Here is a 27,059-nt window from a genome sequence, read left to right as displayed (position 1 = left end):
AGTTCTTGTTCACTGCATATACTGTGATTTACTGATATGTAGCCCTTGTGTCAGATCGTATTGTCAATACGATATGCCAATGCACCGCCATTCTTTGGTTGTTTCTTGGATTTCAGCGGGTTAGCATGCACCAGATATATTCTCTCGCTCCCCCTGCCCCTTTCCATTTGCGCTGATGAAAAGCATCCAAACCTTCACACGAACTTTCGCCCTTTGCTCTGTGTTTTTTCCTGAACTGAAATTGAAATGTCTCTGTTTTGTGTGCAGTTGAGGTCCGCTGGCGCTCAGGTGATTCAGGAACACATCTTTGAAGTCAAGGCAATCAGCAGTCTGATCCTGTCGGACAATGGTGCTTTTTCTCATTTATCCGCCTTTATCTGTCCACTTGTCTCACTTCATCTTTCTCTCTCGCACTCTCTCTCTTTTTAACGAGGGCCATCGTCTCTTTTTTGCAGCTCCTTTGTCTCATTCTCCTCTCATTCTCTTGGCCCTGAGACTGCAGGGACACTGAGACTAGGTCATGTGTCTGTGATCTGTCATGTGATAAATTATATTTGCCTTTTATAATATAGCCAATACAGATCCGGGAGGCATGAATTATTTCCATTGAACAGATCTCCAGGGAGAGTAATGGGTCTGATGATGCTGGAAATTCCATGGAAATTACTGTATTAAACAAAATGCCACACTCATGGGTGCAAGAATCCCAAGCAGAATGTTTTTATTTTGGTTGGAAAAAAATGTCTATAGAAACAAATGCAAAGAGCTCCTTTTTCACTGGGATGCAAGGCCAAACATCAGCCAATCTACCCCATTATGAAAGGAAAGCTGCCATTGTGTGGTCTGCCTAGACCCTGCTATCTACAGCCAGCTGAGGAGTGATAGAGAGTGGCCAGGTCCGTTGGGTGCGTAGAGCTCTGGCACTGACAGTCACAGGGGAGGCAGCACCCCGTTAGCATTCCACTCTCACCCACACGTTCCAAGGTCAGAGGTCAGCTGAACTGAAATGGATCTTTTGTCATCAGCATTTAAACCCCCTCCTTCAAGATGAAAATGAAGACAAGAGCAGGCTGCTGGCTGTGCAAGACCACGTTTGATGAGTTTTTGTTTTCATCTTTAGGCTTTGAAAGTGACATGGTTACACTTGTGCTCTCCATCGGGCGTAGTCACTCCATCCGACACCTCGCACTGGGTGGGAATTTTGCTATGAAGTCCAGGTCATCCATCCATTCCTTCACCCATCCATCCAAATTAACTAAAGTCATCTGTTCCTAATGGAAATTTCTTCATTTTAGAGCTCTGACTGATGTTCTTCACCGTATTGTCCAGCTTATTCAGGAGGAGGAATGTGTGAGTAGTAAACCTAGAGTCACTTATCGTATATTTATTCTTGTATATAATTTTTTTTTCTCCACTAATGCCATTAATTAACCAACAAAAAATCCAGAAAACGTGGTTCATTTGGTATCATTTTGCTGTATTTTTACTTTATCCTGTCATCTCCATCCTTTAGATGATCCTCCAAAACCACAGCTGGCAGAAATGTATAAGTTGTAATGTTTTTTGATCATACAATTTTCAGATCTCATGCTTTAACTATAAACTATACTTTGTCCCATTACATAAAGCAATAGTCTCCTTCCTGCTGCTGTGGTGGCAGTGCAGTAGAGCCATCTGTGTTGAGGGAGGCTCCTCAGGGACAACCCACGTGACCAATAGAAGGAGTTTTAATTACCCAGAATCCTGTTCCAGTGAGACCCTCTCCTCCTCAGTAATTACACTGGAGGAGCTGCTCTGCCTCCATGCGCTGGCCATTAAAGAGCTAATGCAACAGAGTTCATGTAATATGTAATAAGGGTGGTAGTGGCCTAGTGGGTAACACACTCACCTATGAACCAGAAGACCCAGGTTCAAATCCCACTTACTACCATTGTGTCCCTGAGCAAAACACTTAACCTTAAGTTGCTCCAGGGGGGACTGTCCCTGTAACTACTGATTGTAAGTCACTCTGGATAAGGGCGTCTGGTAAATGCTGTAAATGTAAATGTAATATGGGTGAAGCATCTACTAAAGAAATGCTGGCAGAACTTTAAGCAGGAAAGCTGCATCTAAGATGCCTTTCTGGGAAGGATTAACTAGATTACATGAATCTTATATGAGAATTATATTGAGAATAATAAGTATGCTTTACTACCCCGTTTGTGGCCCCAGCCGCTGGAGTCTCTGTCAGTTTGTGACTCCAAGCTCAAGACGGGCACCACCATCCTCATCAACAGCCTGGCCAGCAATGCCAACCTCTCCAAGATCGACATTAGCGGGAACCTCATTGGAGATACCGGTGCAAAGATGTTAGCCAAGGCCCTGATGATCAACACCAAGCTGAAGTAACTTCCACAGCGCAGCTACGTTGCTCCGAGACTCTGAGGTGAGATTGTCTCGGTGCTGAAGTCTTTCTCCTTCACAGGACACTAATCTGGGACCGAAACAGCGTGACTGCGAAAGGGTTTATGGATGTAGCCAACGCTTTGGAGAGGCAAGTCGCACAGAACGACCCTTGAAAGACAAAAATGTTTAATAGTGAACAGCAACGTGGTCATCTAGTGCATTTATACCTACAGGAACTTCACGTTGCAGCAAATGTCCCTGCCCATGAGTGACATATTTCAGGCGTACCGTACCAGCGCTGAGAGGACTGAGGAGGCCATGCAGCGTGTGAGTTTTTGTTTTTGAGAAAGTTCCGGTGGGCCTTCGGCTTACGCACAAACTTGCTCCACGTCCACAGATCCAAGTGTGCCTTCTGAGAAACAATCGGAAACAGAACGAAACACCGGAGCACATGCTGGACCTCCAGCGGGGACTGCAGACCACTTACTCGGAACAAGTGCGTGTCACAAAATCCTCTGGTGCACGCGGCCGGTTCCCCCTTCATGCGTCTCTTCTGCTTCTCTTCAGATTGTACAGGGCTTGTGTTTGAAGCTAAAGGAGAGCGTTCGACCTCTGACCTGCTGCAACATTCAGGAAGTACAGAGTGACATTTTAGCAGCAGAGGAAGTACTGCACAATGCAAAAACCTCAGTCACAGTAAACGCTTCTCAATGCCTCTCATTTACATGATTGCACTAAATCTGTTGGGTTTGTAATGATTTATGTCGAAATCACCCCTGCAACAGCTTCTGCCCACACTCTATGGTCTGGGAAGGGCGCCCTCTAGTGGTACCATGCTGGAACACATAATACAGGATACGTCCAGAAATGTTACTAATGAGATAACCGAGGAGATTCAGGTAAACAGGAAACTTCCGGTACTTTCTACTACTGTATGAGTATGTTTTGCCATGTTTTGCCATTTACATTAAGACCTCTAACAGGTGAACTGGAAAACATTGTGTCATTACAGTGACACAGTGTGAATGTAAATGTGTAAGCATCTGAAATATTTTAACTAGATTAACTGTTGACATTGACACTGAAATGTCAGGACAGACGCTGTGTAACAGCTTGGTGTGTAGCTGCAGACTGGTCAGATCACCCATGCTGACCCCTGTCCATCACTGATCACGAGAACTGAACCAAATAGCAGGTTAGATCATTCGGACAGCCGAGTATGTGTGTGTTTTTTATTTGGGGAAGAGATTAAATGATGGCTCATATGAAAAGTCACTTCTGGAAGACCGCATTTCAAAACTTTCTAAACAAGTACAAGTCAGGTCAGACACACCTCACAACTTACATGGCTGAAGATGTCTACTTAAGAAAAGTCTTTCAGAAAACTTGGGAAGTCCATACGTAGTCCATGGGAAGTCCATATTTGTCAAGTGGTTGTCATTTTGTGCGTGATCGTTGTGTGTTTCAATCTCTGCCGGTCTGGTTCAACTCTGTGTGCTGTTCTGCAATGGACAGGAACTCGCCCAGACCCTGCTGCAGGAAGCTCAGTCCGTCTGCCCCAGGGTTGTGCAGAGGTCAAGCGTGAACGAGCGGCTGGCTGACTGCGTGGCCAAGAAGTCCCGTCAGGTGGCCCACTTCATCCAGAGCACACTACAGGAGGCGCAGGCACATATCAGCGATAAGCTCAGGTGCACCCACACACGCTCTCATACACGCCTGAACAATGTGAGTAGATCACATATCAAGAGAAGCTTAGAACTTTTTCAGTTTTGTCTTGCACATCCATGTCAAGAAATCCCATGGCACAACGCAATGTGATTCAGTGAATTGTTAATCTATTTTTTATTCGAAATACAGGGTGGGCCATTTATATGGATACACCTTAATAAAATGGGAATGGTTGGTGATATTAACGTCCTGTTTGTGGCACATTAGTATATGTGAGGGGGCAAACTTTTCAAGATGGGTGGTGACCATAGTGGCCATTTTGAAGTCGGTCATCTTGGATCCAACTTTTGTTTTTTCACTAGGAAGAGGGTCATGTGACACATCAAAATAACTTTATTAGTTATTTACAAGTTTCTGACCACTTATAAAATGTATTCAATGTCACCAACCATTCACATTTTATTAAGGTGTATCCATATAAATGGCCCACCCTGTACTTTGAAATGAACTAAGTATTGGCAATTGAAAAATGTAATATGAAATTACAAGCTCAATATTTGTGCTTAACGTCTTCCTTAGTCAAAATGTCACACAAATACTTTTCTTACTTCACACATTCATCACTTGATATATGGCATAGGGGGGTGTCGCATTGAACAATACATAACATTTCAGTACACGGCCTAATCTGATTGTATTAATTTTCAAAATGAACATCTCAGCCGAACTGTTGTGTATTGTGAGCCTTGTGAGTCATACCTGTTTCACTCCCCCACCTCCCTTCATCCTGTCTTTCAGTGAACTGAAACTGGCGGTTAGCATCTCCCTGGCGGAAAGTATCATTGATGACGTTCTGCAGGATTTGTCTGCATCTCAGCAGAAATTGGTATGAGGTTCAGGTTCCGTCTCGCTGCTTGTCTGTTCTGCTAATGAAGGGTGAACTGAAAAGAGTGAACACTGGCTAAACTAAACTAAACTAAAAAGATGAAGGTGAACCTGCTGTTCTCTTTCCAGATATGTGCACACAGAGTGTGTGTGTGAGTTCTCGCGAGGGTGCACATGCATTGAATGTGCACTCTGTGTGCGCATATCTGGAAAGAGAACTGCAGGTTCACCTTCATCTTTTTAGTTTTGAACTTGTAAATACATCAGAGCAAAAAGTCAACTTAGATAATATATGGTTACACGTGTGTTCCACGGCACCTAATGTTGATGTTGTGCAGGACCGACACACAAAGGAGCACACTCAGCCCTCCTCTCTGAAGACCACCGTTCCGCAGCTCAGAGTGGTGGAGCACGAGTTCCCTACAGACGAGGTCAGGCAGCATCTGGTCGACCCTCACCAGCTCACAACCAGGGCATACAGCCCATACCCATTATACCCATTACTCACAGCAAAACATTCAAAATACAAAAATAACAGATGTGAATCTTTTATTGTTGTTTATTTGTAATCCCTTCATTACGACATTTCATTCATGTTGATGCTGATATGCGAACAGTCACTGACAAGTTCACCACCCTGGAGCATTGCGAAATAAACACAACCAGATAATGATGCAGCACGGCTTTTTTACATGCGAATGTATTTGATATGTATTCTAAAAGTACATTATTATTTTTTTTTATATGTACTGTAACCGAATACATTTCGTTCGGTGTGCAGCTTCACTTTTTTTTTTGCCCTAACCCTGACCATTGTCACCAGCTCAAATCTGCTTTCTTATACTTACTGTGCACTAATGTTCACACTCATTAACATCTACACCAGGCAATACGCACTGTGCACATCAGTTCACTGTACTGCACTGCTCTGTCAATTTAATGTTTTAAAAATGTCATCAGTATGGTCTGGTCAACTGGAGGAACAGTTTCCATGGGAAGAGCATCCGCCCGGCCCCTTCAGTCAAAAGTAAGTGTGGTCCAATTCTTCTCATTGAGAACAGTGACACGACACATGCGAGTGACACTGTGACAGCAACTTATTACATAATCTAAAAAGTGCAAATGTAGACACTCAGCTCAAATCTGTTCAGATTTGTGACAGCTGCACATACAGAGGGTTGGCGGTCATGCCGGGTAACCTCGGTGATCCGGTCAAGCCACAGTCCTCCGACAGCAAGCCTCGGAGGGCACAGTCGTTGTCTTCTTGCCGGTCGGGTCACATGGTACAGCCTGAAAATAAGGGAGCATCCACAGCAAAAGGGCAGATTCCATCCCATCCGGCCATATGGCTCTGCGTTGTCCTGCTGAAAATCCCCGTGTCCCAAATCTGGTTTCCTGCGGGCTGATGTGTGTCAGTGTGCTGCAGCAGGTCAGCTGATGTTGTGATGCGGCTGTCTTTAACCCTTCCCGGCCTGAGTTCTGGCAGGTGTGCCGCTGTGTGCCACGTGCTGGCGGTTTTGAGCATCTCTGGGGAGTTCCCCGTCCATGTCCAGGCGCTTTGTCACCTCACCATGGTCCTGAGGGCTCTGGTTTGGGAGGGTCCTTGCTGGCTGTGGCATAACCAGGTTACTTTCAGCCCAGTGAGTCAGGAGGCCCTCTCCACCCCTGTCCCCCACCCCCGCTGCTCTTCATCATTTTCAACGTGTCCCTCAGCTCCCTCCAGCTCCCGCTGTATGTGAGGCGTGTTTCCTGAATCTCTCTGATCATCTCTTCCCCGATTCATCTCTCCATCTTGTGTCGCTGACTGTCATCCGTTGCATGACTGGCCTGTTTACAGCTCCTCCCGCTCCTCCATCCGCCGGTGGCGATGCCCTCCATCTCCACCTCTCTCTCCCTCTCTCTGCAGGTCTGCTGGAAGTGGACACGGAGCAGCAGGCGAGGGAGAGTGCGCATTATCAGCAGGAAGGGGGAGAGGGTGGGGGAGGGTCCGGGGAAGGCGGGGGGCTCCTCCGGGTCTCGGGGGCGGGTGAGAGGAGGCGGCGCCTGTCGTCGTCGCTGGCGACGCCGCCGTCAGTCACGCCGGCCGGCCAGCTGACGTTCGGAAGCCCCTCCCACCCGGCCAGGGAGGCGGATGCTGGCGCGGCTGTTGCTGCTGCTGCTGCCGCTCTTAGCAACAGAGAGCCCCGGCGCCCAGAGCCCGCACCTCCTCGGCCCCCTATGGACCTGCCCATCGAAGGCCAAGCACTGAGGCACTACACCCGCTCCAGGCCCAGACCCAACCGCCGCCACCGGCAGCCGCCCAGCAAGCCACAGGTATGGAGGGATGGAGAGAGGGAGACTGGGAGGAAAGGGAGGGGAGGATGGAAATGCAGAAAGAGAACGGGAGGGGGGGAATTAATAGACAGGCGGGCGGACAAAACGAGGCAGAAAAGGGGTGATGATGGTGCGGGAGGCTGAGGGAGAGAAAGAGAGGGGGAGGGAGGGAGGCTGCCTGCTGATGGCGGCGTTCAGGTTATTGCAGCCACAGCAGAGGAGGCTAAGGCAGTAGCCTGCCGCATCTCCAGGCTCGGCTCGCTCCCTCCCTCCCGTCCTCTCCCTCGTTCCCTCGCTTCCTCTCCCGTCAGCCCTGCCGGTGCCTCGGTGCAGAGGAAGGCAGACATTTTTTGGGTGTGTTATTCTCCCCCGCTGTCTTGTTGGTGATGACTGTGCTGGGCTGACCGGTTCCTGAGTCGGGGTGTGTGCAGACAGAATGGGGCTACACCTCGGCCGGGGCTCGGTGCGACTGCTGTAGCATCTTAATAATTAATGTTCTCCATCCTTCCGTCCCTCTCCCTCACACGTCCCTTACCCGCCGTCGAGGGGGCTTCTGTGGAGCGCTGTTTGGGCGTGTGGTTGTTTATGTACCATCTTGCGTCTGTGTGTGTGTGTGTGTGTGTGTGTGTGTGTGAGGTACCTTCATCCTTGTCTGTGACTAGAATGTCACGAGAAACAGCTGGTGCACCCTGACGTTGTGGTGGGGGTGTTGTGCTCGGGAAAGGGGGTGCTGTGTGTATTTATGCGTGTGTGTCTGTGTGAGCCTTTCCCATGACAGCTTCTACGATGCCCAGCAGTCATAGAAGGTTCCTGTGCTGTGTGTATGACAACGCGCTGCCGTCGTGTTTGATCCCGGTGTGTGTGTGTGTGTGTGTGTGTGTGTGATGGCATGGCTGTTCCTTCCTGTGAGTGGTGCTGTAGAGCAATTGCTGGTGTAATGGCAGCTGCGTTAATTGTTATTGCTGGACGGTGTATATATGCGCTCTGAGATGATAATCCTCGTCCTCACCGGAGCGTGATCTCAGCCAATGGGAACTCAGTCTGCCATGTATAATATTATAATATTGATTAATGTGGCTGTATAGTTGAGGTCGAATTTTTTATTTGAATAATTTATCTGTTCCTGGTGTGTGAAAGTACGTGCACGCCTGTGTTAGCAGTGATTAGTGAATAAGTAGACGGAACCCCTGAATTGTTACCGGTGCTTTGTCACTGGCTTCATATTTGGTGCTGTTTGAAAAAGCTGAAATCGTATTGTTGTGTAATTGGGAGCCTATGTGAAATTAATTGTGTTATGATTGACATGGACACCGCAACGTGAATGTTGTCTGTGTTGTGATGAGGATTACAGCGTAATGGATGCTGTTTATATTTCCTGCAGCAGATGTTATATGTCTATGTGTGTTTTTTCTGTGTTTGTCTATTCTTTATTTCCTGTTTTGCCTTGTGATCATGTGATCACTGTTTTCTTCTCTGTGTGTGTGTGTGTGTGTGTGTGTGTGTGTGTGTGTGTGCGTGTGTTGTGGCTACTTCACTATTTTTCTGGGTTGTTATCTGGGAGTGTCTGGGGTCAGTGGGCAGTCAGCCGAGGCTGGTTAGTCAGATCTGAGATCCTTTGTTGCCGCAGAGATAGGGAAGACAGTATGAAAAAAAAAAATCTGCCATTACTGCTGCCACCGTGGGGACTCTGGACGGAGTGAATGCAGGATCCAGGCGTCCATGACACGTTCGCCCTGGAACGTCACTCTGCAGACGAGTGATGTGAGCTAAGTGTGTGTCGCTGAGTGCGTGTGTGATGCTGTGTGACTGTTGGCTGTGGGTGCAGGTGCCCATAATGTGTAAAGGCTGGGCTGCTGGCTGAGGAATGGGGTGGCAGGTGGTGAAGACTGGTGAGAGTGATCAGCAGAGATGGACCCAGAGATCAGCAGTGTGAGGGACAACATCCCGTTTCCTGCACTGAACAGGATGCCTCCTGCATGTGTCATAATGTGGTGAGGTAGTCTGAGGTAGTCTGTTTGTTGTGTGTGTGTGAATTACAAGTGCTAGCTTATGGTAACAGCATCACCTCCCTCAAACAGAATCATCATCTATCCGACAAGGATGCTGATAACAGATTAGACAGTGAGAGTCAAGTCAGGACATTCCTTACTCCTGACACACATCCACATCAAACAGAAAAAATGCAGGACCCTAAAACAAAGGACCATGGACAGCTCCCCAAAAACAGACATCCCTGAAGTGTGAGCATACTTCAGGTGGTTGAGGAAGGAAGGGCAAGTGCTTGTCTAAAGGAAACCAGGATGGTTTTTTAGGGGTGCGTCATTGCAACAAAAATGTTACAGCTGGAGACGATATCTGCACACTTTCTCCTGACTGAACCTTCACAGTCAGGCAGCTCCATCTAGTGGTGCTTCCTTGTATGACACTGAATACTCACAGTCAGCAATTTACACAATAATGCACCAGCAATTATATATTTTATCATTTATATCTTAATGTGAAAAGCCATAATCCAATGATCAGTGCATGACAATGGATTAAAGTCTACTACTTTGTTTCTGAAGAGTAAAATAATTATTTGAATTATTGAGAAGTAAACCTTAATAAGGAATGCAACGCAAAGAAGAATGCAAGTAGAATGTGATGTAGATTAACCTGCTGCCCAGAAACTGAAAATTAATACTTTTCCCTCTCTGTTCAGTTGTTAATTTCTGCTAAACTTTGGCAACCATCATTGGTGCTATAAGTCTAAATTGTGTCATTACCGGTATGATGGCTATGAAAAGTGTTTTAAACTTTTATAGTCTGTGAGAAGTGTGTATTTTAGTGCCAGACATGATTTATTTCTCTCCCTGAGACAGCCAGTGGGAATCTGGGTTCACTACGACAGCCAGACAGCTGTAATAGGGATGTCCTGGTAACAAATGACCATGGGTGCTGAGCCCAGCACCCTGGGATTTTGAGGCTGTGTGTTCCTCATCATTGTCACCAGGGTCACAGTGGACCTCCAGAACACAGAACCAGATTCTACCTGCCATTAGTGTCAGACTGGTGTTTCCCTCTCGCCAATGATGGCAATGCGATTCAGCCAAATTATCCAAAAAATTTTTTTTAATTATAACATGTATGATGTTCTACGTGTTATAAAATAATTTTTGTGGATTGAAGAAATTCATTCAGAGTTTTGATGTCATATTTGACAGTGCCATTGACAAAATCTAAATCCTTCTAAAATCTAAATACATTCTAGGGTGACAATAGAAAGCAACTTATGCAATGATCCTAAAATAGAATTAAACTGAATTTAGGGTTAAGACAGATTTATTAAAGAATTTTATGTAGGAACAAGCTACATTTTTTGTGCTGTGATGATGTTCTATGTTGTGTGAGGGAACGAATGTGATTGTATCGATATGCTCTCCCTCTTTATGAAGATGGAGTGGAGTGATGAGGAATGGTGAGCTCCCATTGGCCGAAAGGTGCTAAATGATTTATAATCCATTTCCCATGCAGCACAGCGCTCCATTTGCATACGGTTGCTACAGATCTGCAGTGGGCTCTCCCGCTCTCTCCCATTCCCACTCTGCCTACGGGCCTTGCCGCCTGTGCAGTCCCTGTCATAGCGGTGCTCTCCCTGCTGCAGAAAATGGAGCCCCAGCTGGAGATATTTTGGGTCTCTGCGCTGCAGAATATGGATAGAACTTCTTGGCTCCTTATTCTGCCTTGTCTGTTAATATTTTTTGCAGACTTGATGTTAAAGGGTTATATAATAGGACCTTGTAAAGGTCAGACTGTCTTCAGTGTTGGCACCTGAAATGAAGGTATATGGACCAGATCACTTCTTAGACCTGCACTGTTCCTTTATCATCTGGACTTCATGTGAGCAATACATTGACAGCACTGTGTCCACCGTCTCAAATGTCATCATACTGGGAGAGATCCATCGCATATATATTAGACCTAAGTCCTCTTTGTGTATTTAATTTTTTGTTGTGTGTGTGTGTGTGTGTGTGTGCAGGAGCAGGAGCAGGCAGCTGAAAGCGAAAATGAAGTCTATGAAAACATGGGCAGGGTGGACGAGGGAGTAGAGGAGTTTTTCACAAAGAAAATCATCCCCGATGACCCCCTGTGAGTATAACTCACGTGTAAAATATTTATTCTAAAATATTTACTCACCTCTATTGCTCCTGATTGGTGGCCACATTTTCCCATTATCCTCTCTGTTTCCCTGCCACATCAGAAAGCACCAGAGGGAGGAGGCCCTCACTAAAGCACAACCCACCAGAGAGCCCACCTCCATCACCATAGCCCCTGCCACTACATCCACCTCCACCACCACTGCCACTGCCACGCCCACTCCTCCGAAGAACATTAAGAAGAAGTTTGGGGACTTTTTTGCCTTCAAGAAGGTGCGCTCAGGCAGGGGGGCCAAAGGAGAGGGCGCGCCTGAGGGAAAGGCCAAAAAGACTTCCATAGCAGACCTCATCCGCCCGCTGAGGGAGGCGGCCCGGGCAGAGAAAGAGCGAGAAAAGGAGAAGGAGAGAGAGAGAGAGCGGGAAAAGGAGCGGGAAAAGAAGGTGAAGTCAGAAGATGATAACATCAAGGAAGCTTCAGACGTCATCACCACCACCACCACGGACGCAGTCCCCGCAGTAGTCGCTGGGGTAGAAGATGCCGTGCCCCCTGCTGTTCCCTCACCGACCCCCGTCCCCAACACTGCGCCTGTGTCCACCCCCAGCCCCGTCCTGTCACCCTCTCCTGCCAGCGACGTCTCAGCGCTGTCACCCACCTCCCCCACTCCCAGCCCTTGCCCCGCCCCATTAGTGTTGCCCTCAGTGGAGCGGGAAAAGAGCCGGACCCTGGAGAAGAGCCGTACACCGGATGGGGAAAGGAGACCTAAGCCCACCAGACGCTCACTGAGGGAGGGCAAGTCTCAGTCCCTCATCCTGCTCACAGGCCTGGAGCCAGAGGATAGCACACCCACAACGGCTAAGGTGAGAGTACTGCACATACACTCTCTGTCCATATTATTATTATTATCTACATCCACATATCAATTTTTCGCCTAATTCATTATGAAGACTTCAATGTTCAGTTCCTGACAAGATATGATTAAGGCATAGGGCCATTTGTAGTTTTATTTTTAAAGAACAGAACGTGTGATTTAATGGATGGATGGATGGATTTTGATGAACCTCGTTTATGTTACCACCCCTTGCCTTTTCAAGCATGCAAAGTAAATGTCAAAGCACTAGAGACACATCTGATACGTTTCAGTTTAAAGAGTGTAAAATAGTGGAAAAACTGCCAGTTACATTGGTTTTAAATTCTGATTTGGATAAAATTTAAGATGAACTACCCTTCAAGTCTAATTTAAACTTGCTACAATATGTCATATTTAGCACAATCTACTGTTGTTGCACTTTGTCTAGATTAGGGGTCAGCAACCTTTAACACTCTTTAACAAGAGCCATTTTGACCCATTTTCCACAGAAGAGAAAGCACCAGGATCTGCTAAATCTTTTTAACTTGTAAAATGATGATAACACTGCATAAATATTATTTTTGTTTATATGCTATAAAAAAAAAAGGCTAGTGTGTTGCTTGAGAAATTTGACTTATGCAAAGAAAATAGTTGCAGTGGTGAAAGGCCAGGGGGTTGCAAAGATTCCATGTGTGTGAAAGTGAAATTGAAGTGATTGTCATTGTGATTCACTGCAGCACAGCACACGGTGACACAACGAAATGTGTCCTCTGCTTTTAACCATCACTCCTTGTGAGCAGTGGGTTGGGGGTGAATGGGACAGATGGGTTTGGGGTAAATGCTGCCAGAACACATTTTTTTTTTTACTAGCACGAATATGCGCGTAGAAGCAGAAGCCGATGACGTGACAAATATCACCCAACCTGGCCAGAGGACATCTAGTCACCCTAACTTAGCGGCACTATTCTAACTCCACACAACTTATTGCTTAAAGTGATACAAATCATTAAATACTAAATATTGCAAACAACTGTTTACAATTGTTTGAGGCATCAGATTTTGAAATGCTTCTCAAATTGATTTTTTCCTAGTTTATTTATTTAAAAAAATGCAGCGGCTGGACCAAAACTTCTGGCCCGTAGTGAATTGTTTCTCTTGTGAGTATTTACTAAAGCTGTCATTGAGTACATTCGGTGCAGAGGATCCATTTCAAAATTCAACATTCAGAACACACGGGAACCCAGAATTATGTTTGTTGAGGCCAAGTCCAATGCAAGTCCCAGTGTTTGACCTCAGCTGCGCCCCACCTTCAATGGTCATTACCATGGAAGGACCCCAGTTCTGCAGCTCCCCTTCATGTCTCCCCTCTTCCCCCTGTAGAAGCACGCCTCGGAGAGCTCATCCAGCTTTGAGCAGCGTCTCCACGTCATGCTACACCGCATGGGGGTTGGTAAGACCCCGCCCCCAGACTCCAAGAGCAGTCAGGTGAGTTAAGAATGCGAGTCATTCTTCCTTGTGTTATTTTGTTCTAGTTCACAGGGGGTTTCACAGACTTTAATTGGTCAGCATGGTTCCATAATTATGACTCAACCAGCGTGAGCATTAAATCCGCTCCAACTGGATGAGTTTAATATTAATGACACACAGACTCACACACACTTCTCAGTGATCCTGGGCCAGGTAAAATCTCATTAAACACATACACTGCAGTGGGACATCAAATTAGTCTTAATCTCCATGTACCCAGCATGTCACTTCATGATCGTTCTAAGTACAGTGACTTGTAAAATTGCACACTTTCAGATCAAGAAAAGGAACCTCTTCATTATTTAATCCAGTCTTCAGGCTTAGCAGCTCTATCAAAACTGGAACTTTATCTTGGCCATGTAAAACAGTGCTAGATATTTAAGGGGATTATTCACATTCAATTCAATACCTTTATCCTCGTTTGTATTCTCAGAACAAGGAAGAGGAGTTGAGAAAAGCCAACTCCGAGGGTAAGACACTGTTCTGCTCTACTGTACCCGTTGTCAACCTAGGCTCAGTCTCCCCATCAGTGCAGCTCTAAGAGGAAGGTTTTGCTGCATTTGTAGCTTCCCTCTCATAGTCACTTTCCCATCCATAATCTCACATATCCCCTGCAATCATATAAAATGTGTGTTTTGAAGAAAATTAAAGGGTGGTAGTAGCCTAGTGGGTAACACGCTCGCTTTTGAACCAGAAGACCCAGGTTCAAATCGCACTTACTACCATTGTGTCCCTGAGCAAGACACTTAACCCTAAATTGCTTAGGGTTACTGGTTGTAACCTAACCTTACAGATTGTAAGTTGCTCTGGATAAGGGCGTCTGATAAATGCTGTAAATGTAAATGTAAATTTAGTTTTGGGTTCCTGTTTATTCCTTACTGTTGGTCGAAATGTGTACTATGATGTCATTATTTTTAAAAACCAATTTGAGTGAAATGTGAGATTTTCCACACACTAACACGTGTAATATGTAACATGCAATAGATCAACTGCAAAATTTTGAAAAGAAAGCTGATCTTTTCTATCAGGACTTAGATGCCTGTGTCTGTGTTATGCTGTCTGAAAATAAATTAAAAAAATTCTGTGTCCTGGCATCATGTTTTAGGTGCGATTCTTGATAATAATCAGGAACCCCCAGCCACTTTTATGAAGCCTCGTACTATGTCAACTTCATCAGGTAATTACATAAAGTTTTAACCCAGTCAATGTTGCACATATATACCATATGCATACACTACAAGTCAAAAGTTTTGATGTACCTTCCTCAACTTTGGTGGCCTAGCAGATAAGGAAACGGCCCCGTAATCAGAAGGTTGCCGGTTCGAATCCCGATCCGCCAAGGTGCCACTGAGCAAAGCACCGTCCCCACACACTGCTCCCCGGGCTGCCCACTGCTCACTCAGGGTGATGGGTTAAATGCAGAGGACAAATTTCACCGTGTGCACCATGTGATGTGCTGCTGTGTATCACATGTGACAATCACTTCACTTTATTCTGTGGTGGTTATGGAGATGAAGCCATTTTGAATCCAATACAATGCAAGAAACAAATCTAGTATTTATAGGAGAAATATTATGAATGTGTTTTTTCCAGAGTCGCCTCTTTTTACTTTCATGGCTGCTTTGTTCAATATTGTCACCATCAAAAGCCACTTCATAAGATGCTCATTAACATGAGTGAATGAAGTATATGGTTTTTTTTTTGTTTGTTTATTTCATAACCTCACCTGTAATTTCATAGTCCCTGTGTTTCCTATTTTGTTGTATAATGTAAAAATGCAAGACCCAGAAATGAGTAGGTGCGTCCAAACTTTTGACTGATACTGAATACTATGCATAACAATATGCACATTACATATGCATATATTCATGAATTAAATTACTGGGGATACTCCGCCACCTACAGTACAATGTTATTAATGCAGATTATGTATTCATATTTTTGAATTGGAAACAGTGTTGCACCAAAAGAATGGACAACTGGGTCAGCAGCAAAGCCTGATCATGTAGTTGGAATTATTGTACAACCTTTATATACTGACTTCACTGGCTTGATGCTGTTACATGTAGCATTTTAGAATCTAATTGGTTTTAGAGGCATTATATTGCACGATCATTTATATAGTCATATAAAATGTAAACTATGCAAAAGTTCTACTGTATAATATTCCTTTTAATGATTGGACAACCCATTCAATGTTTTTTAATTGTACATATTGTGTTTATGCTCAGATACCAGACGGCCTAGACCAGCCCTCCCAGAACGCCCCATTGGTCCCCTGCCCCCTAAACCAGCTCCTAAACCCATTCTGCTTCCAGCCACCGATAGCCCTATGGCCCCTAGGATCTTTCCAGCAGTCCCCAAGCAGCTCACTCCATCCCCGGAGGGCCAGCTGACAGAGGCAGAACCCAGCCAGGGTCCTCAGCCCCAGCAACGGGAGGGGCCCACCCCCTCACCTCGAAAAGAGACCCCCCCGGCTCCCTCACCACGCAGGGGCATCAGCACAGTAGAGAGCCGAGAGCGCTCAGAGAGAGCACAGTCCGTCACTGAAGGTGGGCAGACCAAGAGTTACTTTTTTAAAATCTATGTGTTGCTGCAGGTTGACTCTCACTGTAATTACTGAATGGAAGTCACTCTTCATTACTGAATGACATTTAAATGATATGCAGTGATTGTAATATGCTGACTGCTGTAGATGCTGGAGTTGCAAGGCTGGATGCAACTTTTGCTCTGTTCCCATCCTCCGGCTCCCCTCAGATGTCACATCCAATACTGTAATAAAATAAGTAGCAGAGAAATGAAAATGCAGCCTAGGGGGCCTTCAAATGGCTGCAATGGATCTGTTTTCATTCAGCACCTTGGCGGGGCGAAGCACTCAGGATGCTGTGTTTGAGTAAACTCATTGGCCAAATCAGATAGTGTTGCGCTCTGTCCTGTAATGCAGCACTCACAAGTGAGTCTGGCAGGCTTTGATGAAACCATTTCTGAGCGTACTGAGTGCCTATTGAAATGCAAACCATCTTGTATCGTCCGATGCTGGGGCAGTGGCGGCCTAGCGGTAAAGGAAGCGCCCCCGTTATCAGAAGGTTGCCGGTTCGAATCCCGATCCGCCAAGGTGGATCTCCCCGGGCGCCTGTCATGGCTGCCCACTGCTCACTCAGGGTGATGGGTTAAATGCAGAGGACAAATTTCACTGTGTGCATCGTGTGCTGTGCTCCTGTGTATCACATGTGACAATCACTTCACTTTTTTATCACTTTATGACAAACTTTCACCAGATCACAATGCCATGGGGCTTCAGCTCAGGGGTCACACCCGCTAACCTCTGGGTTTTTGTAATATACATGCAAAAAAAAACAACAGTTAAAGCCGGGCAATGAGCATTTCTGCAGTCTGTTTAGTAGTGACATCTGAGCCTGATAAAGTAATGCTGTGCCTCCCATCACAGAGACCCTACCAAAACCCCGACCCCGCATGAAGCCCTCGCCCCAACGTAGAGCCGTGTCCGTCCACGAGGAGTCCCTCCTCCAGCATGCTGCCCTGCTGGACCCCGAGGGTGAGCACAGCTACCACTGGACCTAAGGAGGGTCACACTGCCTGCAGACTGTAATCCTGGAATACCTTCTCTCTCCCGCTCTCTCAGAACTGAAGGCCGCGTTGCCACGGCTGCAGAGATCACCGGTGCGGAAGCGGGCGAATCTCGGGGAGCTGCCGCCCTGCACAGAGGATTTGCCTGAGGGGGAGGAAGGTGAGGTTCAGGATTAGCGCAGCATCAGTGAACAAATAATCAGTAAGCTTGGATGGACGGACGAACAGAGTCAAGAGTCTTTGTATTCTGACCCTTCGTCCCCCCAATTCCAACAGCACACAGCGCCGGCGAAGAGATGAGGCACATAAATCTACCAACATGTACCTTTGAGCAAACTCTTATCCCATTACGGCCCCTGTACCTGTTACCAGGCTGATGCGGGGGGTCAGGTTACCTGCCTGTAATCTGGACAAATACCTCCAATTAGAGGCGCGGAGGAAGATAATTCCTCCGTGAAATATGTGATGGGGAACCGAGTTGGAACAGACAGTTTCAGTGTAGTTGTCAGACTTATTAAAAGCAGTGATTCATCTCTCTTGCCCTTCCTTCTCATCATCAGAATTTGCTGTAGTTTCTGTCGTTGCAGTGTGGGGTGTGTTGCTTTGTTAAAACTGCATGTGACACAGATGAGATGAGATAAAACAAGATGATCCTTTATTAGTCACACAAGTGGAAAATTTAAACCATTGTAAAAGTGATATTTTACAGATGTTACTTGTACAGTAACACCTATGAGTTTTCAGGATAATTCTTGAATGTTTTTTAAGTTAAATAAGGCATAATGGTGTTTAAAAGGAATGTGGTCTATGGCCTCATAGTATAAGGTCAAATCCTGCAAAGAACAAACTGTGATGTCCAGATATTTTCATGGTTATGACACTGATCATGGTATTAGATGCATCAGAAGATGATTACATTATTTTGATATTATAATTTCAAGTACAGTGAGATGTCTGGAGCATAAAATTAATATTAATGTAATATAAATAAAAGTATAAAAATTTGAATTGTGTCCATCTATCTATCTACACATAAACTCACTTGGTGAGAGAAAAACATATAATGATTGTAAAGTGGATGAATATTATTGCAAATCTTTACACTGAGGGGATGGTGAGGTCGGAAAATGTAGTACTTAGGCTATAATATTTATAATTACAGTATTTAAAATTGCTAACATTTTCTCAATTATGAGTATTTACATTGTGATGCAGGTAAAGGCTTGGAGAAGAAGGAGAGCAGTGGGAAGGCAGATGGCTCAAACATCACGGCAGCACCTGGGGGTCAGGCGGGTCACCGCCCAACGGGGGCCAATGATGGGGATGGAGAGACCCCGGTAGGGTTGGGAGAGATGGTCTCACAGCAGCACACAGAGCAGAGAGAGACATCAGACCAAAGAACTGAAACCTCCTTACTCGAAAAAAACATGGACTGACCCTGCGCAGAATCTATTTTTTATCATGTTGACCTTTGCCTTGCACGTCAGATTATTTACAAAAGAATGAATTATGAACAAAAAAAATGTTTTAAAGCAAAAAGAGAGTAAATCAATAACTATAATTGTTAATAATTATTAAAAAGTGAATTGAGTTGTGTGAAAGACCAGTTCTGCCTTGTCTTGTCTTCCCTACTCTTTCCCACAGGATTCAATATAATGCAGCAAATAACAGTTTTCAGAGGAACTCATCCACTTAGCCTTCAGTTAGCCCTTTATGTTTGCAGTGGGATGAATCTCAACTGGTTGTGTCAGGGGGAAGATGCTTAGGTGTTATATACAGTGGGTACAGAAAGTATTTTTTGCAGATTTATTAACAAAGAAAAACTGAAATATATAGTGAAATATATACTGAAGTATTCAGACCCTTTGTTCAGTATTTAGTAGAAGCTCCCTTTTGATCTAATGCAATCATGAATCTTTTTGGGAAAGATGCAACAAGTTTTTTATACCTGGATTTGGGGATCCTCTGCCTTTTCTCCTTGCTTGGATGGTAAATGTTGGTGGACAGCCTTTTTTAGGTCTCTCCAGAGATGCTCAATTTAAGTCAGGGCTCTGGCTGGGCCATTCAAGAACAGTCACAGAGCTGTTGTGAAGCCACTCCTTCGTTATTTTAGCCGTGTGCTTAGGGTCATTGTCTTGTTGGAAGGTAAACCTTCGGCCCAGTCTGAGGTCCTGAGCACTCTGGAGAAGGTTTTCATCCAGGATATCCCTGTATTTGGCCGCATTAATCATTCCCTTGATTGCAACCAGTCGTCCTGTCCCTGCAGCTGCAAAACACATCACAGCATGATGCTGCCACCACAATGCTTCACTGTTGGGACTGTAAGGGACAGGTGATGAGCAGTGCCTGGATTTCTCCACAAATACCATAGAATTAAGGCCAAAAAGTTCCATATTGATCTCACCAGAGCAGAGAATCTCAACATCTTGGTGTCATTCAGGGCTATCGTGTGTCTTGCAGGAGAGGCTTCTGTCGAGTCACTCTGCCATAAAGCCCCAACTGGTGGAGGTGTGAATACTTTCCGTTCCCACACCCACACACACACACACACAGACACACACAGACACATACATAAATAAAGCCAAACAAAAGTGGCGGCCTGTCACAATGGGAGGGACAACTGTTGATACACTAGTAGGCAGCAGTGACTAATCATTTGGCTCTCTGCAAGTTTATGATCAGCTTGTTGCACATTCAACATTATGGACAGAACACAATACAACAAATACAACAAAATTTCCCACAAATGTGAGTGGGATGTGACGGTGGGTTGTTTGGATGTGAGTGCCTTTAGTACAGTGGGTTTTTTTTAACAAAGAGATCATAAAACAAGAAAGGCTTTAGGATGGAATTACCATAAATATCAATTGCAGCTTATCAACATTTCAAAGAACATTTTTAGTGTTTAGGGCGGCATCAAATGTTATAAGTATTAGATAATCTTTGCTGTTGGTGGAATAAACCTGTCCCTGTGTCGAGTGAAACCTACACAGCCTGAGTCACGTGAGTCACTTAGCCGGGTGCAGCTCCTCTCTGGTGATGGCACATTATTCTGTGGACCAGGCACACAGCCATGGTGCCACAGAGTTGGCTGGTGGGAGCTGTAAAGAAGCAGGACTGCCATCTGTGTGTGTGTGTATGTGTGTCAGTGAGAGAGAGAACCACAGAGATGAGGAAAAAAAAAACAGTAGGAGGATTAAAGCCTCCATGAAATGAAGGTCTGTAGTAACACAGAATCAGGTGTTGATGGAAAAACCTCAGTTTTGTGACAGGAAACCAGCATTTGTCTGTCCTATTAACAGTAATGGGTACAGGCAGATATTTTTCCTTCGTTTACATTTGCAGCATTTATCAGACGCCCTTATAATCAAAAGTTACAGGGACAGACCCCTGGAAGGAGGACTTTATGGTCTTCTGGTTCATAGGAGATTGTCTAAGCCACTACCACCCTTTATGATTTGAATGATCCAATTTTTGTTATTAATTAAGACACCAATCCAAAGGGGTCAAACATTCAATAATCCTGATTGTCTCCTTTAAAGAATATTTAGATTAAATTGTAATTTTCTTGTTGTCGAACTTGTGTACAGAATCTACAACAGAGTGAATTAAATAGATGTATTCATAGTTGGGGTCCTAGTGAACCGGAATTGATCTCTTCATCGATGGTAACTTGAAAGCCGCGTTGTAAGTCGCTCTGGATAAGGGCGTCTGCCAAATGCCGTAAATGTAAATGTAACCCTATAGTCACATTATAATAACAATATAAAGCCCATACTCTTTCATATTAATAATACTCATGACCGGTTGAATGCAGCGATTTGATAAACTATGAAGGTCTTACACAGAATTACACTCAGTATTACACAAAAATTACTAGGCAGATTTATAATCTAAAACAATTTATTACATTAAAATATTAACAATTGGCACTTAAATTACAGTAATAAAATCAACCCTGTGCAGAAAGGAAAAGACCGTCAATTCATTGTTAGACAATCATATGTAAATAATAATTTTATCAAAAACAGCACAGTGCAAAACAAACCCAAAAAACTTACGGAGTTTTAGGCGTTCTACAACAAGGGATGGTAAAATTATATATATATATATATAATCTTTTAAAATTTTTCTTAAAAGCAAGAGACCATAGGCCCAGATTAGCAATTCATTGCTTCCAATGCATTTTCTCTCTGATGAAAACAACATAACTGCCAGTTTTCCAGCTTCAGACAGATTATGTATTGAGCAGTCCAAATTCCCCAAAACAATACTCTCACCTCTGGCGCCAGTCAAGGAACCACTGAATGTCCAAAGGCCTTGTGAGACAAGGTGAGGCATTTAAACGTTAAAAGTAACATCCATGATCACATCAGCCACAGATGGCATCAATATTACACCCATGCGGCTTCCCCCCCCCCCCCCCCCCCCCCCCACTCATCTTATCAACCTTGTTTTGTCCATTAATGCCATGATCCATAATGCCAAGCAGGTAAAAACCAATGTCATATAACAATGTGAAGCTGTGGTTTACAAAGGGTTAAAAAATCATGTAGTCATGGTTGTTACCTAAAACTTGCAGCAATGTTGCAAAGAGAAAAGGAAATTATATCATATATGTTAAGACTTCTTTGGTAAGTGTTTAAAAAAGTTAGAACTCTAATGGGATCTGAGAGAAATGTGATTCACATTCACGTAGGCTTTAAAAGAAGTGAGGTCAGCTTGTGGCTCTTGAGAACAATAACACCTGGAACACAGTCGGCTGAATTCATGTAGAAATCACAGGGCAGAGTTTCGGAGGATGGCATCCGGACACAAAAACCTGGCAAATGTTTACAGTAGGCAGGTGCGTCTGAGAAAAGGTGCCCAAAAAACCTCCAGATGCTACAGTAATCCTTAAAAAAAAAAAAAAAAGTCCCGTAGACAAGATTTTTATAGATAATGAAGAGCCCAGTAAGGCTATATGCTTCACCACAAAACAAGACCAAAATGAAACACCCTCCCATAGTATCAGTATGATAGAAAAAATGATGGGTTCACATACACCTGTTGGCCTTATACACTAAGAAAAAAATTGGTGAGATATCTCTCTCTCGCTCTCTCTCTCTCTCTCCTCTGATAGTTGCATGTTTCTGACACATAGCCGGGATGTTTCATTTTATGTACAACCCTTAATTAAATTTAAGTCCAAATTGTGGTAATAAAATCACATTTATAATATAATCAGTGTGCGTTCTCTCACCATTGCTTAGCACTAATGTCATCATCTCCAAAGGAAAAGAGCAATGATCTCACATTTGACTTTTTTTTTTGTTACCTGGAATGTTATACTTTCAAAAGATGTGTACATGTGCGAAAGAAGGCCTTCAGCTCCTCACCAATCCAGCCTGGAATCCATCACTTTGGAAAGTCAAATCATAGCATGACCATGTGTCTGGTCTCGCCAGGAATATAAGGCCTCTGTAGGAACAGCTGTGTTCTGCATAAGTCGTCCGTTGCGAGTGAACGCTGGTTGCATATCTCCCCTCCCTCCCGTTTCGACACGCGGCGTGCCGAGAGGGGGGGCTCTGTGCTACAGCGTAGCCAGGATTCTGAGGAAGGAGATGACGAAGATGCAGAAGGACTGTCCGACTCCAAACACCAGTGCTTCTAGGGAGATCATCGTCTTCCCTGCTGCTTTGTACACCCCTGCTATTGCTGCACCTGTAACCAAAACAACGTCACTTGTACCACAAATACATTTACAGCACAAAAAAGCAAATGTTTGAGTGTCAATTTCTGTAAAATGAAGACCCCCAAAGGTGTCCTCAGAATGGAATAAGATCACCAGATCTGCTTGGTGACATATACAGTGGCCATAAATTCCCCCTAGAGGGCAGGGGAAATGCAAACTTCTTTCTAACGCTAAAGCACAATTTTTCTCTTTTAAAAAAAAAATTGTGGTTGCTTTTACATCCGATTCAAAAAGACACTCGCCAAAAACAATAATCCAGTCCACATGTTCATACTATGTGGATGTCACAAATTTCAGCCCTCCTTCCATTTAAGCTCACAGGTCAATTCTTTCATCAATTAAATAATTATTCATTATTGTGCCCTTGACGCCCTTAACCAGAGCGACTTACAATCAGTAGTTACAGGGACAGTCCCTCCCTGGAGCAACTCAGGGTTAAGTGTCTTGCTCAGGGACACAATGGTAGTAAGTGGGATTTGAACCTGGGTCTTCTGGTTCATAGGTAAGTGTGTTACCCACTAGGCTACTACCACCCCATTTGAATCTGACCTTATGATCAGGCAAAACGTACACTTCCTTATGCTGTACTACGCTGTCAATGTCTGGTCAAAAACAGCACTGAATATTTTATGAGGACATGGTTTGAGATGAAATATTAATGTGTACCGCAGAGACAACTGCATCCAGATTCACTTATGACTAAAGACAGACTTAAATGCTTTACATAATAATGATGACACTAGTACGAAACGCCGTCTCGAACATACTGCCCCCTGGAGAGTCTTAGACTTAAAACAAAACCAAAGGATGACAAAAAAAAAAAAAAAAAAAAATTGTCTTGAATTGAACTATTGCCTCTCTCTCTTACCCTCTCTTCTCTCTCTCCCTCTTTTCTAACTGCCCTAAGTCATAAGCATGGGGATTGTTTGCATGTGCGAGGACTAATGCTCGGGCATTAAATGATTATATAAAAGCAGCATTTCATATATAACAATGTTTTTGTATGCAGATTTTAAGGTGAGTAGAGCCCAATGACGACTAAATATTCTGATTATTTAAATCTGCGCCCGCCAATATGCCACAAGCACAAACATAATGGAACTCACACAGGCAAACAAGCTCCATGCTTAGTAGCACTTTGAATATAGTGCCCTTAGTTTATATTGTAATTAGAACCTTAAGTCGCTGAAATAATGAGTGATAATAATATTAAAGACCCGAAAATAGAATGTTTTGAGGTGGCTCATCACATACTTGTAAGAACGCCGCCCGTTAGTGGCCCAATGATGCCCATGAGTAGGATGGCAATGGGCATGAACCTTGCCACCTTGTGCCGGCGCAGTGTAAAAAGGGCCAGAAGTGCAGCAGGCAGATGAAAAATCAACGACGAGACAGCAGTCCAGAGGATGACACCATACCACATCTCTGTGAAACAGAATAGAACAAACATACATGATACAAGTGCACTGCTGCACCACATGAAGGCAGCCAGCATATACGCATTCAGAAATAGTAATCTACAAGCACAAAAGTAGTTAAAGGTGATTGGTATTACATTCATGCCGAATTAATCATTGTACACTCTTAATATACACTGCTCGGGAACACTTAAACAACACAATGTAACTCCAAGTCTGTGAAATCAAACTGTCCAAACAACCCTGACTGACAATCAATTTCACATGCTGTTCTGCAAATGGAACAGACAACAGGTGGAAATTATAGGCAACTAGCAAGACGTCCCCAATAAAGGCATGGTCCTGCAGGTGGTGACCACAGACCACTTCTCAGTTCCTATGCTTTCTGGCTGATGGTCACTTTTGAATGCTGGCGGTGCTTCCACTCTAGTGGTAGCAGGAGACGGAGTCTACAACCCACACAAGTGGCTCAGGTAGTGCAGCTCATCCAGGATGGCACATCTGTGCGAGCTGCGGCAAGAAAGGTTGCCGTGTCTGTCGGCGTAAAGTGTAAAGTGTAGTGGTTGTCACATGTGATACACAGCAGCACAGCACACGGTGCACACAGTGAAATTTGTCCTCTGCATTTAACCCATCACCCTGAGTGAGCTGTGGGCAGCCATGACAGGCAGATCGGGATTCGAACCGGCAACCTTCTGCTTCCTTACCACTTCCTACCACCGGCAACCACTGCCCCCAACAGTTAAAGCTTACAGCACCTGGTATTCACAGGCAGTCTCCCACCCAAGCCTTCTTAGCTTCCAAGATCAGACGAGATAGGGCGTTCTTCGGCTGGTATGGCCGTAAGCGTAGTGTCCAGTGCATGGAGGCGCTACCAGGCCAGTACATCAGGAGACGTGGAGGAGGCCATAGGAGGACAACAACCCAGCAGCAGGATGCTACCTCCACCTTTGTGCAAGGAGGAACAGGAGGAGAACTGAAAGAGCCCTGCAAAATGACCTCCAGCAGGCCACAAATGTGTGTGTCTGCTCAAGCAGTCAGAAACAGACTCCATGAGGGTGGTATGAGGGCCCGAGGTCCACAGGTGGGGGTCGTGCTTACAGCCCAACACCACGCAGCATGTTTGCTATTTGCCAGAGAACACCAAGATTGGCAAGTTCGCCACTGCACACCGATGAAAGGAGGTTCACACTGAGCAGGCCTGGAGACGCCATGGAGTACATCCTCCAGCATGACCGGTTTGGCAGTAATGGTGTGGGGTGGCATTTCTTTGGGGGGCCACACAGCCCTGCATGTGCTCCCCAGAGGTAGCCCGACTGCCATTAGGTACCGAGATGAGATTCCTGCAAGACGAAGATGTTGATGCTATGGACTGGCCCGCCCGTCTCCAGAACTGAATCCATCCATGGGAAATCATGTCTCGCTCCATCCTGCAAACGCCACGTTTGGCGGATGCTTTAGTCCAGGTCAGGAGACATTCCGCCACATCAGCAGGAGCACGCTCAGGCGTTGTAGGGACATCGTACAGGCATGGGAAACACACACACTACTGGGCCTGACTTGTTTTAAGGAAATAACAAATAACAAATTGTTTTCCCATTAATAATTTGTGTGTGATTTGTCAGCACATTCAAATATGTAAAGAACAACGTATTTAATAAGAATATTTCAGTCATTCAAATCTAGGAGCTACACACTACCTAACCTAGTACATAACTCCCAAAACGAGAAGCGTGGTGAAGCTAGACGAGCGACCACACATGTTACATCTTTTTCTCTACATGTATAAATGCCAAACACATTGTCTAATCATTTGCAAACTAAAAACTTAACTAGCCCGAGAAAAGTTAGAACATTGGGTTACTGTTTTTAACGCTGTCTGCAGCGAGTGAATCTTTTTAGCTGAAAGGCATTAAAGTAACATGCTAACGCTAGCCTGACCGCCAGCTTCGGCTTTACTCCGCCCGAGAGGGTGGAGGGGTAGACGGATCAGCCTCGGCGTTCTGGCCCCGACACCACCGACCCCGCCGCGGGGCGAAGCATGCAGGCTGACCCGAGAAGTCGCACAGCGACGTGTCATTGCCGCAGCTGCTGAGGCGCTTCCTCGGGACCAGGTTCAGGCTGAGGATCTGCTGTGCGAACCCGACGTCGCCCTGCATCTCTTATCGCAGCACCGGGAGCAGGAGCATGAGGCGGAGGCCGCGGAAGTGGGGCGAGTCATGGGAAAACGGAGACGTTGCCGCCGTCCTGTCGTAATCCTGGGTAGGCTGAGGGGTGCTGGGTGCTGCTTCCGAAACACAAACACAAACGCGTACTTCTGACGTCACGTCGTCCGATCTGCGCACAAACGCGTCGGTGGCTAATTATTTAAATACGTTTTATTTCGACCGTAACACAAATGCCATTGCATTATTTAGACAGAATCCGTGTGTTTATCACATTTAAACAAGTAAAATAAAATGTGCTTTTTATTTCGTGGGCGGGTCGTTGGCGGAGCTCTACAGGCCTTCTCGGGTGCCGTAGGAAGGGAACTGTTGCATTGTGGGTGGCGCTGATC

The 27,059-nt window shown here is 45.0% G+C and overlaps 2 protein-coding genes across 3 annotated transcripts in view; one reads left to right on the top strand and one right to left on the bottom strand.

Annotated features, from left to right (window-relative positions):
- The window catches only part of carmil2 (capping protein regulator and myosin 1 linker 2), a 28,134-nt gene extending 9,178 nt beyond the window's left edge, over positions 1-18,956 (top strand). The window contains exons 18-40 of the mRNA XM_028958442.1: positions 268-349; positions 1,121-1,217; positions 1,296-1,350; positions 2,212-2,384; positions 2,465-2,533; positions 2,619-2,712; positions 2,783-2,881; positions 2,953-3,081; positions 3,171-3,284; positions 3,901-4,073; positions 4,852-4,939; positions 5,277-5,369; positions 5,899-5,965; positions 6,845-7,251; positions 11,270-11,379; positions 11,492-12,245; positions 13,616-13,720; positions 14,196-14,232; positions 14,868-14,939; positions 15,994-16,314; positions 17,211-17,318; positions 17,406-17,510; positions 18,566-18,956. Of these exons, the coding sequence (XP_028814275.1) occupies positions 268-349; positions 1,121-1,217; positions 1,296-1,350; positions 2,212-2,384; positions 2,465-2,533; positions 2,619-2,712; positions 2,783-2,881; positions 2,953-3,081; positions 3,171-3,284; positions 3,901-4,073; positions 4,852-4,939; positions 5,277-5,369; positions 5,899-5,965; positions 6,845-7,251; positions 11,270-11,379; positions 11,492-12,245; positions 13,616-13,720; positions 14,196-14,232; positions 14,868-14,939; positions 15,994-16,314; positions 17,211-17,318; positions 17,406-17,510; positions 18,566-18,786 (3,573 nt within the window). The 3' untranslated portion in view covers positions 18,787-18,956. The remainder of the gene's footprint in view (positions 1-267; positions 350-1,120; positions 1,218-1,295; positions 1,351-2,211; positions 2,385-2,464; positions 2,534-2,618; positions 2,713-2,782; positions 2,882-2,952; positions 3,082-3,170; positions 3,285-3,900; positions 4,074-4,851; positions 4,940-5,276; positions 5,370-5,898; positions 5,966-6,844; positions 7,252-11,269; positions 11,380-11,491; positions 12,246-13,615; positions 13,721-14,195; positions 14,233-14,867; positions 14,940-15,993; positions 16,315-17,210; positions 17,319-17,405; positions 17,511-18,565) is intronic.
- A 2,826-nt stretch (positions 18,957-21,782) lies between these two features.
- On the bottom strand, positions 21,783-26,805 carry tmem170a (transmembrane protein 170A). 2 transcript variants are annotated; one of them, XM_028958584.1, is made up of 3 exons: positions 26,556-26,805; positions 24,339-24,509; positions 21,783-23,053 (listed from the first exon to the last, which is right to left on the bottom strand). In XM_028958584.1, the coding sequence occupies exons 1-3, from the start codon at positions 26,659-26,661 to the stop codon at positions 22,923-22,925; spliced, it is 408 nt and encodes a 135-aa protein (XP_028814417.1). In that variant the 5' UTR covers positions 26,662-26,805; the 3' UTR covers positions 21,783-22,922. The 2 variants fall into 2 exon arrangements, with proteins under 2 accessions (XP_028814417.1, XP_028814416.1); XM_028958583.1 differs by lacking the exon at positions 26,556-26,805 and having other exon boundaries at positions 24,339-24,660.
- Positions 26,806-27,059: the final 254 nt, after the last annotated feature.

Source organism: Denticeps clupeoides, chromosome 17 (assembly GCF_900700375.1).
Source record: "Denticeps clupeoides chromosome 17, fDenClu1.1, whole genome shotgun sequence".
In the NCBI taxonomy this organism is placed as follows: Eukaryota; Metazoa; Chordata; class Actinopteri; order Clupeiformes; family Denticipitidae; genus Denticeps; species Denticeps clupeoides.
Note: the sequence above shows the minus strand (reverse complement) of the source record. Positions and strands in the feature narration are given on the sequence as shown.

Bases quoted from the DNA above. Each gene is read 5' to 3' on its own strand.
- tmem170a (XM_028958583.1), bottom strand. From the start codon at position 24,645: ATGAATGTAATACCAATCACCTTTAACTACTTTTGTGCTTGTAGATTA. The intron at 23,054-24,338 runs GTATGTGATGAG...TTTTGGTTACAG, and splicing joins AACGGGCGGCGTTCTTACAA to GTGCAGCAATAGCAGGGGTG.